The 20,511-nt window shown below is 50.3% G+C and overlaps 2 protein-coding genes across 6 annotated transcripts in view; one reads left to right on the forward strand and one right to left on the reverse strand.

Moving 5' to 3' along the window:
- gpn1 (GPN-loop GTPase 1) overlaps positions 1-20,511 on the forward strand; it is a 137,553-nt gene that overhangs the window by 22,960 nt on the left and 94,082 nt on the right. For 2 of the 4 annotated variants that reach the window (XM_073050341.1, XM_073050344.1), the window contains exon 3: positions 4,384-9,390. The exons of 1 other annotated variant lie outside the window; for it this stretch is intronic. In XM_073050341.1, coding sequence (XP_072906442.1) covers positions 6,238-7,779 — 1,542 coding nt within the window. In that variant the 5' untranslated portion in view covers positions 4,384-6,237 and the 3' untranslated portion in view covers positions 7,780-9,390. Of the gene's footprint in view, positions 1-4,383; positions 9,391-20,511 lie in introns of those variants that run through there. One more of the 4 variants, XM_073050343.1, reaches the window with a different exon arrangement.
- Positions 1,821-20,511, reverse strand: part of LOC140730191 (endonuclease 8-like 2) — a 52,480-nt gene continuing 33,789 nt past the window's right edge. For both annotated transcript variants that reach the window (XM_073050348.1, XM_073050349.1), the window contains exons 2-4: positions 15,243-15,493; positions 12,200-12,396; positions 1,821-2,207 (exon numbers count right to left, since the gene is read on the reverse strand). In XM_073050348.1, the coding sequence (XP_072906449.1) occupies positions 1,900-2,207; positions 12,200-12,396; positions 15,243-15,493 (756 nt within the window). In that variant the 3' untranslated portion in view covers positions 1,821-1,899. The remainder of the gene's footprint in view (positions 2,208-12,199; positions 12,397-15,242; positions 15,494-20,511) is intronic.

Raw genomic sequence — 20,511 nt, forward strand, 5'->3', positions numbered from 1 at the left:
TTTTCCTAATCCTCTTCCATCTTGAACTCCCTCATTTCAATTGTCATTACCCTTGTTAAAAGCCTTTTCCAGCTCCCTTTGCAATCTCAACTCCTCATCTTGGTGACTATTTGGAGGCCTGTATATGATTCCCATTGTAGTTTTTTTTACCCTCGCAACTTAACTCCACCCACAAAGATTCAACATTCTCTGACCCTATGTCACTTGTTTCTAAAGATGCAATTCCATCTCTTAGCAAGAGCCACACCACCGACTATGCCTTCCTACCTGTCATTCTGATACAAAGTATATCCTTGATGTTAAACTCCCAACTATGGCCTTCTTTTAGCCATGACTCAGTGACGCTCACAACGTCATACTGACCAATCTCTCTTTGTGCCACAAATCCATCCACCTTATTCCGAATGCTACACACATTTAAATACAACACCTTCAGTTCTGTAATCTTCACCCTTTTGAATTCTGTCTCTGTGGTACAATTTAATTCTTAGCTCTGTCTGCATTTGTACCCAGTCATTGGCTTGTCCTTCCTTACATTCATGTTACACCCATCAACTCCTTGTAAACCTGCTGGCTCATCCTCAGCTCCATCATCCTGGTTCCCATTACCTCTGCCATATTAGTTTAAACAACTCCCAACAGCTCTAGTAAATCTGCCTGCAGAATATTGGTCTCACTCGGATTCAAGTGCAACTCATACCTTTTGTACAGGTCATACCTGCCCCAGAAGAGGTCCCAATTGTCCAGAAATCTCAATCCCTGCCCCCTCCGCTCCAATTCTTCAGCCACGCATTTATCTGTCACCTCATTCTATTCCTATCCTCAATGTCACATAGCACGGGCAGCAATCTCGAGATTACTAACCTTGAGGTCCTGCTTCTCAGCTCCCTTTCAAATTCCCTGTGTTCTGTTTTTTCAGGACCTTGTCCTATATTCTTCCCTTGTCATTGGTACCAATATGTACCACGACTTCTGGCTGCTCACCCTCCCTTTTCAGGATATCGTGGGTGCGTTCGGAAACATCGCAGACCCCAGCACCTGGACGGCAAACTACCATCCATGTTTCTTTCTCGCATCCACAGAATCATCCATCTGTCCCCCTGACTATAGAGTCCCCTCTTCTTCTTCTTCTTCTTCTTCTTCAGTTCCCTACCCTTCTGAGCCACCAGGCCAGACTCAGTGCCAGAGGTCCGGCTGCCTTTGCTTCCCCCAGAAAGGTCTATATTCTTATCCTCTTGAAATGAATGGCAATGTTGCAATTGCCTTCCTCACCAAAGACTCAACCTGCAAATTAACTTTTAGACAGTCCTGCACAAGGACTCCCAAGTTACTTTGTGCCTCAGTTTTTTGTATATTCTCTCCATTTAGAAAGTAGTTGACCCTTTCATTTCTCCTACCAAAGTGCACGACCATACACTTCCCAACACTGTATTCCATTCTGCCATTTCTTAGACAGATTAGGAGAATGGGCAAAGTCCTTCTGTAGTCTCTCTACTTCCTCACAACTACCTGCCCCTCCACCAGTTTTCATATCTGCAAACCTTTCAAAAAAGCCATCAATTCCATCATCCAAATCATTGACATATAACGTTAGAAGAATCAGTCCTAACACAGATCCCTGTGGAACACCGCTGATGACCGGCAGCCAGTCAGAAAAGGCTCCTGTTTCTGAACCCTGCAGTGTACAAGAAATTAAGTGGCTTATCTGGTCTAAGTGACTTAATACACCACTAACTGCTGCCCCAGTCACGGGCAGCACCCCACCAGACCGATCCCACTCTCCCTCCTGCACCAGCCCACATGGAAGGAACAAAAGCACGGAGCATCTATTGTGTTTATTCAGCAACAGTGAGCTGATTCTCCACATCAGGCAGAGACACCCCAGCCTGCTCCAGGCACCTAGTCCAGGGGCCGAGAGGGAGCATCGTGTTCTGCAGGCTGGCACACAGGGCACCACCAGGTTGATCTCTGGAGACCATGGGAAGGGCCAAGCTCTGCCCTCTTCACTGCATGACCCCTGGGGCATTGGTCCTTCTGATAGATGTGATACTTCAGACCTGTACCCTTTTGCTTGTTGTCGAGCCATCCCTTGCTGAAGAGGAGAATGTGTTCCAGGAGAGTGCAGAGTTTCTCAGCACTGAGTTGGGAGCCCAGCGACATGGGGTGGATTCCAGACAGGTACAGCACCTCATTCTTGATGATGTTTCCTGGAAATAGAGAGCAACAAAATCAGATCATTGTGGCAAATCATAAGCACAAGAGATTCTGCAGATGCTGGAAATCCAGAGCAACATAAACAAAATGTTGGAGGAATTAGGAAAGTTAGAAGGGGCCATGAGAAGGTCTTGGTGAGCAGGATTAAGGAAAACCCCAAGGCATTCTACAAATATGTGAAGAGCAAGAGGATAAGATGTGAGAGAATAGGACCAATCAAGTGTGACTGTGGAAAAGTGTGTGTGGAACTGGAGGAGATAGCAGAGGTACTTAATGAATACTTTGCTTCAGTATTCACTACGGAAAGGGATCTTGGCAATTGTAGGAATGTCTTACAGTGGATTGAAAAGCTCGAGCATACAAACATTAAGAAAAAGGATGTATTGGAGCTTTTGGAAAGCATCAAAGTTGGACAAGTCTCTGGGACTGAACGAGATGTACCCCAGGCTACTGTGGGAAGCAAAGGACGAGATTGCTGAGCCTCAGGCAATTATCTTTGCAGGAGGATTGGAGGGTTGCAGATGTTGTTCCCTTAATCATCAAAGGGAGTAGAGATAGCCCAGGAAATTATAGACCGGTGAATCTTACTTCATTGGTTGGTAAGTTGATGGAAAAGATCCTAAGAGGCAGAATTTATGAACATTTGGAGAGGCATAATATGATAAAGAATAGTCAGCATGGCTTTGTCAAAAACAGGTCGTGCCTTACGAGCCACATTAAATTTTTTGAGGATGTGACTAAACACAGTAATGAAGGTAGAGCAGTAGATGTAGTGCATATGGATTTCAGCAAGGCATTTGACAAGGTACCCCATGTAAGGCTTATTGAGAAAGTAAGGAGGCATGGGATCCAAGGGGATATTGCTTTATGGATCCAGAATTGGCTTGCCCACAGAAGGCAAAGAGTGGTTGTAGACGGGTCATATTCTGCATGGAGGTCAGTGACCAGTGGTGTGCCTCAGGGACCTGTTCTGGGACCCCTACTCTTTGTGATTTTTATAAATGACCTGGATGAGGAAGTGGAGGGATGGATTAGTAAATTTGCTGAGTACACAATGGTTGGAGGTGTTGTGGATAGTGTGGAGGGTTGTCAGAGGTTACAGTGGGACATTGATAGGATGCAAAAGAGGCTTTTCCCCAGGGCTGAAATGGCTAACACAAGAGGGCACAGTTCTAAGGTGCTTGGAAGTAGGTACAGAGGAGATGTCAGGGGTAAGTTTTTTTTTTACACAGTGGATGGTGAGCGCGTGGAATGGGCTGCTGGCGAAGGTGGTGGAGGCAGATAAGACAGGTACATGGAGCTTAGAAAAGTAGAGGGCTATGGGTAACCCTAGGTAATTTCTGAAGTAAGTACATGTTCGGCACAGCATTGTGGGCTGAACGGACTGTATTGTGTTGTAGGTTTTCTATGTTTCTATGGACCTCAGAAGGCCAGGCAGCACCTATGGAAAAGAGTAAATAGTAAGTCGATGAAGGGCTTTAGACACCACAGTCAGAGTGACTGAAGTACACAGACATCTGGCATACCAGTGACACAGCAGCCCACATACCGGACCTCAGTCCTTTACTGCACCGCAACAAACCGTCCCATCCGCATGGAACATGGACACCTCCACATCAGGTGCAAGGTCTTTGATCAGAAACATTACCCCTCTCTCCTTCGACCGTGCCAGATCTGGCCAGAGTTTCCAGCATTCTGCTTTGCTGAGTATATAACCATTATCGATCAAAGGGGAAAGTGGAGGAGGTAGGAAAGCTACTTGAGGTGGAGGAAAGAGGGAGGGGCACACAATGAACATATTTCAGAAGGTGCTGATCATCACCTACTCCAGCAGAGTGCTTGTGGATGGTCACTGTCCTGTGTATACCAACCATTAAATACCCATTTATACTGACCCTATATCCCCATTGACCAATGGATGGTCCACATTCAGTGCCTTTGTGATTCAAGTACTCACCCAGGCACCCACAAAGTGATTATTCTTTGCTCCATCCACACAGAATCAGGTTTAGTATCACTGACATACGTTATGAATTTTGCTGTTTTGTGGTAGGAGTATTTTGCAATACATAATAATTAAACTATAAATTACGATGAACATATATACAAGAAGAAAAATAGGCAAGTAGTGAAAAAAGTGAGGTGATGTTGGGTTCATTGTCCATTCAGAAATCTGATGGTGGAGGGGAAGAAGCTGTTCTCGAAACACAGTGTGGGTCTTCAGTCTCCCTGATGGTAGCAATGAAAAGAGGGCATATCCTGGGTCATGGGGACCCTTAGTGATGGATGCTGCCTTTTTGAGGCATCACCATTTGAAGATGTCCTCGATGCAGGGTAAGTGAGTGCCGATGATGGAGCTGACTGTTTACAACGTTTTCCAATCTTGTGCAGTGGCCTGTACACACCAGATGATGGGTTAGAATGTTCTCCACAGTACATCTATAGATATAGTAGATGCCTTTAATTCTTCTCAAACTCCTAATGAAATATAGTTGCTTGTAAATATGGAAACTTAGGTAAAAATTGTTGTAAAAATGTCTAACTTGAAAATATTGCAAAAAATGTGTATGAGCGAGAGAATATTTGTTAATTAACTCCTCAAAAGTCATCAATCGACCATCACAAAATAAATCTGTAAAAGAATGAATTCCTTTATTTTTCCATAGAAGAAAAATGGGGTCAGTTGTTGAAGTTTTAAATGAGAAGTTTCGATATAAAAAAACAAGTAACTTAAATTGTTTAAAATTTAAAAAATTACGAAACTGAACCCAAATCCATAGGGATTGTTTAATAACCAGATAGAGATTTAAATTTGGAATTTTAGAGAGCTGTAAAGGTAATGGAGCTCCTAAAATTGAAGCTACTTTGTCACATATGTTCTGGTCATGTTCTGCATTAAAATCGTTCTGAAAATCTTTATTTTCTACAATCTCTAAAGCTTTGAAAATTAATTTACAACCTAATAGATTGACTGTTCTATTTGGAATAGTGCCACATCATATTCAGGGTATCTCATTTTCAGATCAACATGTAATCACATTTGTTACACTACTGGTAAGAAGGGGTATCTTATTATGTTATGATACCAGCCCCCTCCTTTGTGAGAATTGCAAGAGCCCTAGTGAAAGGGGGGTCAATGACCTGAGAGAGAGAGCAAGAGAGAGAGAGAGAGACAGGCTGAATGGACACAGGAAATGGAAAGACATTCCACTGGGACAAAAGCTGGCGACTGGCATTGTTCTCAGGAGACACCTGGGAACTGCAGACGTGCCAACTCGCAGGGACATTGTAAAGCCCTCGGGCAAAGTGGGCTGGTTGAGAGAGAGATTGCATCACCTGCAACCTGATTGACACCTGAGATCCCGTGAGGCAGTATAAAGAAGGGTCTGAAAGAGGACGACCCTCAGACGCACCAAGGAGACACCAAGAAGCACGATACTGCTTCCCGTGGGAACGGGAAGCCATTTTGAAATAAGCCACGTGCGTTAAATTCCGAATGCGGGGTTTGTGGCTGGAACCAACGGAAGATCGCTTTTAACTAACAACGGGGAAGATCGCTCCCCTGATTCCATGGATGTTTTGGGCAAGTTTTTCCGTTTTATCTCTCTCTCTCTCCAACACGTGAAACCAAAAAGGAAAAGCCTGCAGACTGCAGAGTGACTCTTTATATTTCCAATTGGACTCAGTATTATACCCTAGACAACGAAAGAGCTTATTTCTGAGTGATTATTAATGTACCTGCGTTTTAGATTGAGTATTGACGCATGTTATCTGAATGTTTGTATTAACCTTAATTTTTGTGCCCCTTTATTAATAAAACTTTTGAAAATAGTACCATTGGACTTCAACTGACATATCTATCTTTGCTGGTAAGTGAAACCAGTTACTGGTTTCATAACAAGTGGGGTTCTCGTCTCGGGATTTGACACCAAAAAAGGGGGAGGTCAGTCAATCGGGATTGTAAGTCAAAAAAAAATAATTTGGATCTGGTACGCAGGTAGCCAGACAGAAAAACCAGCAAAGATGGACGTGTGTGAATTTATGAAAAACGCGACTGTGGCGGCGCTAGAGGTGAGCACCAAAGCAGACTTGTTAAATTTGGCGAAGGGGTTAGAACTGGAAAACGAGCAGGATCAAGCTGAGAGGCAAAGACAGCATGAAATTCGGATCAGAGAGTTAGCAGCAGCCGAGAGAGCGGCAGCGGGGAGAGAAAGAGAGAGGGAGGAGCTAAGGAGAGAGCGGTTTAATGTTAGTCGGGAGCTGAGAGTAGTACCTCCGTTCGAGGAGACGGATGTTGATAGTTATTTCTTGCTTTTTGAAAAGGTGGCAGTGAACCAGAAGTGGCCACAAGAGCAGTGGGTCGCGTTGTTACAAAGTGTGTTAGCAAGAGGGAGGATTTGGGCAGCCATGATGCCGACCCGCCGACCGGCGAGTACGGTGGCCCCGCCCCTAGAGTCCCAAAGCTATCGCGCATGCGCGGTCACTCGCAGCCTGTCGGAAAAAGCGGCTGAGAAAGAGGACAGTTTAAATGAAGCCAGCGGTGATCTGGCCAAGATGTTTTTACCGACCCTGTACCATGAGGGTTCCGAGGGTGGTAAAACAGAAAGCAGTAAAGTAAAAGGGGGTAAGGGAGAGGAAATAGCCCTGCCCTTAGTGAAGAGAAAGGTCCTAGAGGTAGGAACTAAAGTTGAGAAACGGATAAAGTTGTTAAAATGTCCAGAGTTGGACATGGTTAATCTGTCTGGTTTGGCAGAATTGTTTGAAGAAGTTCAGAGTTCTAAAGGTGTTCTCGATGGTCCCGAGAGTGAAATGAGGGCAGTCTTAGAGAGGAAGGGTATCCTTGCTGTGGAAAAGTCAGCTGACATGGCCGAGGAGGTTGTTTCAGCTCGCAGGGTTGCGCCTTCCCCAACGGGGGGCTGCCTAGAGAGTAACTGGAAGGATCGGGGGACATTAGAATTTGAAAAAGGTACGGGTATTGAAAGCCTGGAAGGGGCCAAAGTCCCGTTTGAGTGTGTCCAAGATGGGGGCGCACGTGGTGCTGAACCTGGTAACAGAGCTCAGGGGAAGTCTGAGGTGTTTGATTCAGGGGGACGGGGCGGCCGTCTTTGTGGATCAGGTAGGGTTGGTTCAGTAGGAAAAGGGTTAACCTTGGTAACCGTGGGAAGTGTGAGTTCCACGGTGTTTGTATTCGAGAGTGGGGCCAAGGTTAATGCCGAATTTAAGGGGGGAATGAGGATTGTTATTGAAGGAAACGGAAAGTCTGTAGTTCCCAAGTCGAAGGAAGAAATTTTAAACCTGGCAGATCGCTCACAGAGTGAGTCGGGAAATAGCGGGGCCCCCCACTCTATTGTTACGCCAGGGTGGGGTGTGAAGAGGTTGCATTCGAAATGCTACCTGAAAGAGGAGTTGGAATTAAAAACAAATAGCCTGAAGGGTCTTGACAGTTTGGGGCATGGTGTTGAAAAAAATAGCCCCGATGAACGAGGCGGGCGGAAGTTCACCACGCCAAATTACTCAAAGTCCCAACGGGGGGGGGGGACTCGCCAGAAAAGAGGTGACGGTTAATGGGGATGCCATTTTTTTTAAACAGCAAAGCAGGTTTTACGGGTTGCGCTAAAGCCTGTGAATAATAAAGACAGACCTTTGGAGACCTGCCGGCGAAGTAAACCGACCGAAACGATTAGTATTCGCATAAACTTTTGTAGATGCACCTAAGCTAAGATCACACCTCCGCAGTTTTGTGGCTGAAAACAATAAATAGGTGGTTATTGAATTGAAGTCTGATGCTACAAGACTTTAAGATATTAAGATGTTAAGATATTAACTAAAGGGGCACTGTACTTGTTAACTGTTTAGATGCTGACTTGAATGTATAACTGTATTACTCTGTAGTGAAAAGAAAAGCTTCTGTATTGTATTAGATTCAAAATTTCTGTAAGACTGTACCACTCTGGGTTTTAACCGCTGGTAAAAACCTTTTTAAGAGGGGAGGTGTTATGATACCAGCCCCCTCCTTTGTGAGAATTGCAAGAGCCCTAGTGAAAGGGGGGTCAATGACCCGAGAGAGAGAGCAAGAGAGAGAGAGAGAGACAGGCTGAATGGACACAGGAAATGGAAAGACATTCCACTGGGACAAAAGCTGGCGACTGGCATTGTTCTCAGGAGACACCTGGGAACTGCAGACGTGCCAACTCGCAGGGACATTGTAAAGCCCTCGGGCAAAGTGGGCTGGTTGAGAGAGAGATTGCATCACCTGCAACCTGATTGACACCTGAGATCCCGTGAGGCAGTATAAAGAAGGGTCTGAAAGAGGACGACCCTCAGACGCACCAAGGAGACACCAAGAAGCACGATACTGCTTCCCGTGGGAACGGGAAGCCATTTTGAAATAAGCCACGTGCGTTAAATTCCGAATGCGGGGTTTGTGGCTGGAACCAACGGAAGATCGCTTTTAACTAACAACGGGGAAGATCGCTCCCCTGATTCCATGGATGTTTTGGGCAAGTTTTTCCGTTTTATCTCTCTCTCTCTCCAACACGTGAAACCAAAAAGGAAAAGCCTGCAGACTGCAGAGTGACTCTTTATATTTCCAATTGGACTCAGTATTATACCCTAGACAACGAAAGAGCTTATTTCTGAGTGATTATTAATGTACCTGCGTTTTAGATTGAGTATTGACGCATGTTATCTGAATGTTTGTATTAACCTTAATTTTTGTGCCCCTTTATTAATAAAACTTTTGAAAATAGTACCATTGGACTTCAACTGACATATCTATCTTTGCTGGTAAGTGAAACCAGTTACTGGTTTCATAACAATTAAAATGGAAAGATATTTCTTCCCCTACATTAATTGAATGGTTTTCTCAAGTGATGTTATGTCTTAGTTTGGAAAAAAAATTAGAAGTAGAATTTTTGATCCTCGATTTGATTTTGAGAGAAGATGGAGTTCCTTTGCCAAATATTATCATTTAATTTGAATTGTTATATGGTATCCTTCCAATTTTATTATTTTTATATAAATATGAAATGGCAGTTGATGACTTTTTAAAATATATTTAGACGATGGTTAAATGTATTGCTCCGGGGGTTTGATTCCTCATGGGTTTTTTTGTAGCTAGTGGGTTTTTTCCCCCTAGTTAAATGGGATTCTTTTTTTCCCTTCTTTTTCCTATATATAAAACTTTTTTTCCCCATTTTTATATTTTAAGATGTTTTTTTTCAGCTTTATTAATTATATACATATTAATCTGCTGAAGTTTTGTATCAATTTATAGCTGTTGAAGATTATATATCAATAAAAAATTCTAAAAATGAAATATAGTCGCTGTTGTGTCTTCTTTGTAACTGCATCAATATGTTGGGCCCAGGAGAGATCTTCTAAGATGTTGGCACCCAGGAACTTGAAACTGCTCACGCTTTCCATTGCTGATCCCTCAATGGGAACTGGTGTGTTCCCTCAACTTCCCCTTACTGACGTGCACAATTAATTTGTTGGTCATACTGCCACTTCAGACATTGCATTAACCTACATTGCAATGTTGCCTTTCTTACACCAACCCCCCACCGAACATTTACTATCACTGAGATACAATGTGAAATAGTGGGTGCCTCCTTTCAGCCATATTTCTAGGAATGACAATGTGATCATTTACCTGTCAAGCTCTGTGCATTATCAGTTTAGTCTTTTGCTTCTCCCTATTCAGTGTACCTCAGCTATGAGCACTGTCTACCAGACGGACTTAGTTATCCTTTAGCCAGTGTGGTGAATCGGTGGAATTCATGGCTGTGGAAGCCAAGTATATTTAGATCATAGAAATCTACAGCACATTACAGGCCCTTCGGCCCACAATGTTGTACTGACCCCGTAACCTACTCTAGAAACTGCCTAGAATTTCCCTAACACATCATAGCCCTCTATTTTTCTAAGCTCTGTGTACCTATCTATGAGTGTCTTAAAAGACCCTTTTGTATCTGCCTCTACCACTGTCACTGGCAGTGCATTCCATGCACCCACCATTGTGTGTGAAAAACTTGCCTCTGACACCCCCTCTGTACCTACTTCCAAGCACCTTAAAACTATGCTCCTTCATGTTAGCCTTTTTCAGCTCTGGTGAAAAATCCTCTGGCTACCCACACGATCAATGCCTCTCATCATCTTATACGCCTCTATCAGGTCACCTCTCATCCTCCGTCGCTCCAAAGAGAAAAGACCGAGTTCACTCAACCTATTCTCATAAGCCATACTCCCCAATCCAGGTAACATCCTTGTAAATCTCTGCATTCTCTCTGTAGTATCCACATCCTTCCTGTAAGTGAAGTAACCAGAACTGAGTACAGTACTCCAAGTGGAATCTGACCAAAGCCTTATACAGCTGTAACATTACCTCACGGCTCTTGAACTCAATCCCACAGTTGATGGAAACCAATACACCATACGCTGCCTTAACAACACTGTCAACCTGTGCAGCTGCTTTGAGTGTCCAATGGACACGGACCCCAAGGTCTCTCTGATCCTCCACACTGCTAAGTATCTTACCATTAATACTATATTCAGTCTTCAAATTGGACCAACTGAAATGAACCACTTCACACTTACCTGGGTTGAACTCCACTCACCTCAAAACCTGATGCGGAACCCCCTACTGCACCAGCTGACTCTTCTGTACCTCATACCCCCGCCAAAACAGTTTAGAGCCACAGCGGCCAGAAACAAGCCCACTTGCACATTTTCTCCACACTGACCAATATAACTACCCAAAGGACCATCACCATCCAGAACATGACCTCATAACCAAACATCAAGGAGAAGGTACCAGAGCCTGAAGACCCACATTCAATGTTTTAGCAGCAACTTATTTCCCTCTGCCGTCAGATTTCTGAATGTCCATGAACCCATGGACAGCACATCACTTTTTTTTAAAGAGGCCTTTCAAGTTGCACTGCCCAATAACCCAAGCAACCCCCAAATTAACCCTAACCTAATCATGGGACAATTCACAATGATCAATTAACATACCTGGTATGCACTTGGACTGTGGAGGTGAAGCAGAGGACCCAGAATAAACCAGACATCCCACAGGGAGGACCCAGAATAAATCAGACATCCCACAGGGAGGACCCAGAATAAACCAGACATCCCACAGGGAGGATCCAGAATCAACCACACATCCCACAGGGAGGACCCAGAATCAACCACACATCCCACAGGGAGGACCCAGGGAAAACCACACATCCCACAGGGAGGACCAGAATCAACCACACATCCCACAGGGAGGACCCAGGGAAAACCACACATCCCACAGGGAGGACCCAGAATCAACCACACATCCCACAGGGATACCAGGACTGAACTTTAAACTCTGACACCCCAAGCTGTCGCACCATAGCACTAACCACTACGCTATCGGGCTCCCCAAATCTGATTCTGAATCCTCTCCTGCAGGTTCTTAGACCCATTCCTATTCAAACACAACCCACCCGGTTTAGAGAAGACATACCTTCCCCATAAACAGGCTCTCTCTGCTGCACCAGCTCCTCAGCCATGCAGTCTCCTGCCCACACCTGTGGTTCAGTATGCAAAGCCTGGGGATGAGGGGAAAGAGCAGAAGTGGACCTGTATAGCAGTGAGAGGAACTGTTACAGAAGCAGGGCAGGAGGGGCTGTGACAGAGAGGGGTTACAGGGTGCAAGCACACTGTGGAGTGGCTGTCTGAGTCACTAACTGGGGAAGGGCACTGAAGGTAATACCTTGGACATTCTGAAACGGCCTGGTCACACCAGCAGGGTAACTGTGAACAGAGGTCGATAGCAGTAGGTAGTCTGAGTGGTTCGGCAAGGACTGGATTGACCGAGGGGCCTGTTTCTATCTGTAGTGTTCTAAGGCCATAACTACACACTCCCCTCCACAGGGCCAACTTTCCACATCTTGGTGTCCATCCCACCCATCATGCCCCATCTCCACCATTACCGCAGTACATCACGGACCCAGCCCAGAGAAGAGATGCTGGCATAGCAGGGTGTAACAGACAGGCTGAGCACGTTGGAGGGCACACAGAGCTTTGGCCTTGTCAAATTCCTGACTCAGGATGTCAGTGCGAGGGTCCAGTCGAGGATCACCACAGACACAGAGCCGGCAGTTGTAGAACACCAGGAAACGATCTCCAGGGAAGTAGAGAACCAGCCTGCAGAGAGAGGAGTCAGGATCAGTGTGTGGCACAACTTTAACACTCCCTCCCTAGAGGTCACCCCAACACTCAAGCATATCAATTTGAGAGCAGACAGTTGGGTTCAGAGGTCAGTTTTAAATAGAGTTCCAAGTACATTTATTATCAATGTATATGTTATACAATACTGAGATTTATCTCCTTACAGGTGGCCATGAAACAGACTCCCAAAGAACCTGTAAAAAAGATGCGCAGAGAAGGAAAAAAACAAATCACGCTGACAGTAACCACAAGCAAACTGCGTTCTGAACTGAAGTCCACAAAGAGAGTCCAAACCCATAGTTCAGCGCAGAGCCAAGGGAACATCGGAGCAGCAAACTGGACCTCACCGCCTCAATTCAGCCTATACCCAACATTTGCGATTTGGCCCTGTGCTTAAATCTTTGTCCAAACATTGGGTTCAATCAGCTTGATCTGCTCCGGGGCCTGGACCCCACCACCTCAATTCTGCCTGTACCCGACCTTTCTGATTTGACCCTGTTCTATCTTCATGCAAACATCGGGTTCAATCATCTTGCTATGTTCTGGTGCCTGGACCCCAACACCTCAATTTGGCCTGTACCCCACCTTTTCAGTTCAGCATGATGCTTAAATTGATCAAACCTCGGGTCTTCGTCACTCCTGGTAATGGTCCCGCTGCCTTGTCTTGCCTTGGTTCCACACCAAATTGCCTCCAAGTCCAAAAGAAACACCTTTGTCAGGATGCTGTTCATCAACTCTAGCTCAGCATTTAATATCATCATTCCCACAATCCTGATTGAGAAGTTGCAGAACCTGGACCTCTGTACCTCCCTCTGTAATTGGATCCTGGACTTCCTAACTGGAGGACCACAGTCTGTGCGGGTTGGTGATAACATATCCTCTTTGCACTGGTGCACCTCAGGGGTGTGTGCTTAGTTCACTGCTCTACTCTCTGTATATGCATGACTGTGTGGCTAGGCATAACTCAAATACCATTTACAAATTTGCTGATGATACAACCATTGTTGGTAGAATCTCAGGTGGTGATGAGAGCGCATGGAGAGAGTGAGCAGCTTCAAGTTCCTGGGTGTCAGGATCTAACCTGGTCCCAACACACTGATGTAGTCATAAAGAAGGCAAGACAGTGGCTATACTTTATTAGGAGTTTGAAGCGATTTGGCATGTCAACAAATACACTCAAAAACCTCTATAGTTGTACTGTGGAGAGCATTCTGACAGGCTGCATCACTGGCTGGTATGGAGGGGCTACTGCACGGGACCGAAAGAAGCTGCAGAGAGTTGTAAATCTAGTCAGCTCCATCTTGGGTTCTAGCCTACAAAGTACCCAGGACATCTTTAGGGAAAGGCAGCATCCATTATTAAGGACGTCCAGCACCCAGGGCATGCACTTTTCTCACTGTTACCATCAGGCAGGAGATACAGAAGCCTGAAGGCACACACTCAGTGATTCAGGAACAGCTTCTTCCCTTCTGCCATCTGATTCCTAAATAGACTTTGAATCTTTGGACACTACCTCACTTTTTTTAATATACAGTATTTCTGGTTTTGCACATTTTTAAATAATCTATTCAATATACAAAATTGATTTATTGTTTATTTATAACATCATGCAGATGTTTCTGTAAGAAAAAATGAATATTATTATTATTCTCTCTGCTATATTATGTATTGCATTGAACTGCTGCTGCTAAGTTAACAAATTTCACGTCACATGCTGGTGATAATAAACTTGATTCTGAAGTTCCAGATTATTATTTGCAATAATCATTTGGGACAACCATTGATCCTTGTAGATGGACAATGCTCCTGTGTACATCAAGAACTGATGTTGAGAGGGTTCAGAGCTTCAAGTTCCAAGAAGTGAATTTCACCAATAGCCTGTCCTGGTCCAACAGTGTAGGTCAGAGGTTCTCAACTTTTTTATGCCATGGACCAATACCTACCATCAAGTAAGGGGTCTGTGTACCACAAAAGCTTATCCATACCTCTACTTCCTCAGGAGGCCAAAGAAATTCAGCATGTCTCCGTCATCCCTTACCAATTTCTATCGATGACCCATAGAAAGCCTCCTATCTGGATACAGAACCACTCCGTCCTTCACGAGAAACTGCAGAGAGTTGTGGACACAGCTCAGCGCATCAGGGAAACCAGTCTCCCCTCCACGAACACGTCTACACTTCTCACAGCCAGCATCGAAGTCCCCATCCACCCTGGACATTCTCCCCTACACCATCAGGCAGAAGGTACAAAATCCGGAAAGCACATCCCACCAGGGTCCAGGACAGCTTCTGACCCACTGTTATCAGATTATTGAACTGATCTCTTGTATGATAAGAAGGACTCTTGACCTCGCAATCTGCTTCCCTGTGATCGTGCACTTTATCGCTCACGTGCATGGCCCTTTCTCAGTGACTGTTACACGTTAGAAACATAGAAAACCTACAGCACAATACAGGCCCTTCATTGCTCAGTCGCATGGCCCTTTCTCAGTGACTGTTATACGTTGTTCTGAATTATTCTTCTATCACCCCGTTCTGCCTAATTTCACTGATCTGATCAAACAGTTTGCAAGAGAAGTTATTTCTTTGAAACTGTCTCTTGATCTTTGTGCCAATAATAAACAAATTTCAATAGAGGACAGGATGATGATGGGGTCACCTTCACCCCTCGGAGAATAGACAATGGGGGAAAGGGCAGAGATGGGGTCACCTCTCCTAGTGAATTATCAATGGGGGGGGAGGGCAATAAAGACAGCCTGCCCCAGCAACCCTTATCCCAACGCCCCAACACTTGCCCACTCTCACCCGCTGGAGACACGTTACCTGGGGGAGGGATCTTGCCAGTCTCCTCTCTTGTTTGCTTGCTTTGCTCGGGCAAACTCGTCACATCGGACGCTGCCGAACAAGCCGAAGTAGAAGCGAAGCCAAAGGTTTGGGGTGGGATTGCCTGAAATGCCACTCCCATCAGTAGAGACAGGAACACTGCTCCCGCTGGGAGACACAGACTCCGGATCTTCAGTGAAGGCAGACCCGGGCCCACGACCAAATCCCAGGAAGAGACATTTCCCATGAACCTGAAGGAAGGGACAAGAAGTGGGTCAGGTAGACAGGTAGGTGTGGAGGGAGGATGGGGCATTCAGACAGGCAGAGACAGTGGGGGGAGGATGGGGCATTCAGACAGGCGGAGACCGTGGGGGGGGGAGGATGGGGCATTCAGACAGGCGGAGACCGTGGGGGGGGAGGATGGGGCATTCAGACAGGCAGAGACAGTGGGGGGGAGGATGGGGCATTCAGACAGGCAGAGACAGTGGGGGGAGGATGGGGCATTCAGACAGGCGGAGACGGTGGGGGGAGGATGGGGCATTCAGACAGGCGGAGACGGTGGGGGGAGGATGGGGCATTCAGACAGGCGGAGATGGGGGGGAGGATGGGGCATTCAGACAGGCGGAGACGGTGGGGGGAGGATGGGGCATTCAGACAGGCGGAGACGGTGGGGGGAGGATGGGGCATTCAGACAGGCGGAGACGGTGGGGGGAGGATGGGGCATTCAGACAGGCGGAGATGGGGGGGAGGATGGGGCATTCAGACAGGCGGAGACCGTGGGGGGGGGAGGATGGGGCATTCAGACAGGCGGAGACGGTGCGGGGGGAGGATGGGGCATTCAGACAGGCGGAGACGGTGGGGGGAGGATGGGGCATTCAGACAGGCAGAGACGGTGGGTGGAGGATGGGGCATTCAGACAGGCAGAGACGGTGGGGGGAGGATGGGTCATTCAGACAGGCAGAGACGGTGGGGGGAGGATGGGGCATTCAGACAGGCAGAGACAGTGGGGGGAGGATGGGGCATTCAGACAGGCGGAGACCGTGGGGGGGGGAGGATGGGGCATTCAGACAGGCGGAGACCGTGGGGGGGGAGGATGGGGCATTCAGACAGGCAGAGACAGTGGGGGGGAGGATGGGGCATTCAGACAGGCAGAGACAGTGGGGGGAGGATGGGGCATTCAGACAGGCGGAGACCGTGGGGGGGGAGGATGGGGCATTCAGACAGGCGGAGATGGGGGGGAGGATGGGGCATTCAGACAGGCGGAGACCGTGGGGGGGGAGGATGGGGCATTCAGACAGGCGGAGACGGTGCGGGGGGAGGATGGGGCATTCAGACAGGCGGAGACGGTGGGGGGAGGATGGGGCATTCAGACAGGCAGAGACGGTGGGTGGAGGATGGGGCATTCAGACAGGCAGAGACGGTGGGGGGAGGATGGGTCATTCAGACAGGCAGAGACGGTGGGGGGAGGATGGGGCATTCAGACAGGCGGAGACGGTGGGGGGAGGATGGGGCATTCAGACAGGCGGAGACGGTGGGGGGAGGATGGGGCATTCAGACAGGCGGTGGGGGGAGGATGGGGCATTCAGACAGGCGGAGACGGTGGGGGGAGGATGGGGCATTCAGACAGGCGGAGACGGTGGGGGGAGGATGGGGCATTCAGACAGGCGGAGACAGTGGGGGGGAGGATGGGGCATTCAGACAGGCGGAGACGGTGGGGGGGGAGGATGGGGCATTCAGACAGGCGGAGACCGTGGGGGGGGGAGGATGGGGCATTCAGACAGGCGGAGACGGTGGGGGGAGGATGGGGCATTCAGACAGGCGGAGACGGTGGGGGGATGGGGCAATCAGACAGGCGGAGACGGTGGGGGGAGGATGGGGCATTCAGACAGGCGGAGACGGTGGGGGGAGAATGGGGCATTCAGACAGGCGGAGACGGTGGGGGGAGGATGGGGCATTCAGACAGGCGGAGACGGTGGGGGGAGGATGGGGCATTCAGACAGGCGGAGACGGTGGGGGGGGAGGATGGGGCATTCAGACAGGCGGAGACGGTGGGGGGAGGATGGGGCATTCAGACAGGCGGAGACGGTGGGGGGGAGGATGGGGCATTCAGACAGGCAGAGACAGTGGGGGGAGGATGGGGCATTCAGACAGGCGGAGACAGTGGGGGGAGGATGGGGCATTCAGACAGGCGGAGACGGTGGGGGGAGGATGGGGCATTCAGACAGGCGGAGACGGTGGGGGGAGGATGGGGCATTCAGACAGGCGGAGACGGTGAGGGGGAGGATGGGGCAATCAGACGCGGAGACGTTGGGGGGGAGGATGGGGCATTCAGACAGGCAGAGACCGTGGGGGGGAGGATGGGGCATTCAGACAGGCAGAGACAGTGGGGGGGAGGATGAGGCATTCAGACAGGCAGAGACAGTGGGGGGGGGGAGGATGGGGCATTCAGACAGGCAGAAACAGTGGGGGGGAGGATGGGGCATTCAGACAGGCGGAGACGGTGGGGGGAGGATGGGGCATTCAGACAGGCGGAGACAGAGGGGGAGGATGGGGCATTCAGACAGGCAGAGACAGTGGGGGGGAGGATGAGGCATTCAGACAGGCAGAGACAGTGGGGGGGGGGAGGATGGGGCATTCAGACAGGCAGAAACAGTGGGGGGGAGGATGGGGCATTCAGACAGGCGGAGACGGTGGGGGGGAGGATGGGGCATTCAGACAGGCGGAGACGGTGGGGGGGAGGATGGGGCATTCAGACAGGCGGAGACGGTGGGGGGAGGATGGGGCATTCAGACAGGCGGAGACAGTGGAGGGAGGATGGGGCATTCAGACAGGCAGAGACAGTGGGGGGGAGGATGGGGCATTCAGACAGGCAGAGACAGTGGGGGGAGGATGGGGCATTCAGACAGGCGGAGACGGTGGGGGGAGGATGGGGCATTCAGACAGGCAGAGACAGTGGGGGGGAGGATGGGGCATTCAGACAGGCAGAGACAGTTGGGGGGAGGATGGGACATTCAGACAGGCAGAGACAGTGGGGGGGGGAGCATGGGGCATTCAGACAGGCGGAGACCGTGGGGGGGGGGGAGGATGGGGCATTCAGACAGGCGGAGACCGTGGGGGGGGAGGATGGGGCATTCAGACAGGCAGAGACAGTGGGGGGGGAGGATGGGGCATTCAGACAGGCAGAGACAGTGGGGGGGAGGATGGGGCATTCAGACAGGCAGAGACAGTGGGGGGAGGATGGGGCATTCAGACAGGCGGAGACAGTGGGGGGAGGATGGGGCATTCAGACAGGCGGAGACGGTGGGGGGAGGATGGGGCATTCAGACAGGCGGAGACGGTGGGGGAGGATGGGGCATTCAGACAGGCGGAGACGGTGGGGGGAGGATGGGGCATTCAGACAGGCGGAGACGGTGGGGGGAGGATGGGGCATTCAGACAGGCGGAGACGGTGGGGGGAGGATGGGGCATTCAGACAGGCGGAGACGGTGGGGGGAGGATGGGGCATTCAGACAGGCGGAGACGGTGGGGGGGAGAATGGGGCATTCAGACAGGCGGAGACGGTGGGGGGAGGATGGGGCATTCAGACAGGCGGAGACGGTGGGGGGAGGATGGGGCATTCAGACAGGCGGTGGGGGGAGGATGGGGCATTCAGACAGGCGGAGACGGTGGGGGGAGGATGGGGCATTCAGACAGGCGGAGACGGTGGGGGGAGGATGGGGCATTCAGACAGGCGGAGACGGTGGGGGGAGGATGGGGCATTCAGACAGGCGGAGACAGTGGGGGGGAGGATGGGGCATTCAGACAGGCGGAGACGGTGGGGGGGGAGGATGGGGCATTCAGACAGGCGGAGACCGTGGGGGGGGAGGATGGGGCATTCAGACAGGCGGAGACGGTGGGGGGAGGATGGGGCATTCAGACAGGCGGAGACGGTGGGGGGATGGGGCAATCAGACAGGCGGAGACGGTGGGGGGAGGATGGGGCATTCAGACAGGCGGAGACGGTGGGGGGAGGATGGGGCATTCAGACAGGCGGAGACGGTGGGGGGAGGATGGGGCATTCAGACAGGCGGAGACGGTGGGGGGGAGGATGGGGCATTCAGACAGGCGGAGACGGTGGGGGGAGGATGGGGCATTCAGACAGGCGGAGACGGTGGGGGGAGGATGGGGCATTCAGACAGGCGGAGACGGTGGGGGGGAGGATGGGGCATTCAGACAGGCGGAGACGGTGGGGGGAGGATGGGGCATTCAGACAGGCGGAGACAGTGGAGGGAGGATGGGGCATTCAGACAGGCGGAGACGGTGGGGGGAGGATGGGGCATTCAGACAGGCGGAGACGGTGGGGGGAGGATGGGGCATTCAGACAGGCGGAGACGGTGGGGGGAGGATGGGGCATTCAGACAGGCGGAGACGGTGGGGGGAGGATGGGGCATTCAGACAGGTGGAGACGGTGGGGGGAAGATGGGGCATTCAGACAGGCGGAGACGGTGGGGGGGGAGGATGGGGCATTCAGACAGGCAGAGACGGTGGGGGGGAGGATGGGGCATTCAGACAGGCAGAGACGGTGGGGGGGAGGATGGGGCATTCAGACAGGCAGAGACGGTGGGGGGGAGGATGGGGCATTCAGACAGGCGGAGACGGTGGGGGGGAGGATGGGGCATTCAGACAGGCGGAGACGGTGGGGGGGAGGATGGGGCATTCAGACAGGCGGAGACGGTGGGGGGAGGATGGGGCATTCAGACAGGCGGAGACGGTGGGGGGAGGATGGGGCATTCAGACAGGCGGAGACGGTGGGGGGGAGGATGGGGCATTCAGACAGGCGGAGACGGTGGGGGGGAGGATGGGGCATTCAGACAGGCAGAGACGGTGGGGGGGGAGGATGGGGCATTCAGACAGGCAGAGACGGTGGGGGGGAGGATGGGGCATTCAGACAGGCGGAGACGGTGGGGGGGAGGATGGGGCATTCAGACAGGCAGAGACGGTGGGGGGGGAGGATGGGGCATTCAGACAGGCAGAGACGGTGGGGGGGAGGATGGGGCATTCAGACAGGCAGAGACGGTGGGGGGGAGGATGGGGCATTCAGACAGGCAGAGACGGTGGGGGGGAGGATGGGGCATTCAGACAGGCGGAGACGGTGGGGGGAGGAGGATGGGGCATTCAGACAGGCGGTGGGGGGAGGATGGGGCATTCAGACAGGCGGAGACGGTGGGGGGAGGATGGGGCATTCAGACAGGCAGAGACGGTGGGGGGGAGGATGGGGCATTCAGACAGGCA

This window comes from Hemitrygon akajei, chromosome 7 (assembly GCF_048418815.1).
Source record: "Hemitrygon akajei chromosome 7, sHemAka1.3, whole genome shotgun sequence".
NCBI classification, from domain to species: Eukaryota; Metazoa; Chordata; class Chondrichthyes; order Myliobatiformes; family Dasyatidae; genus Hemitrygon; species Hemitrygon akajei.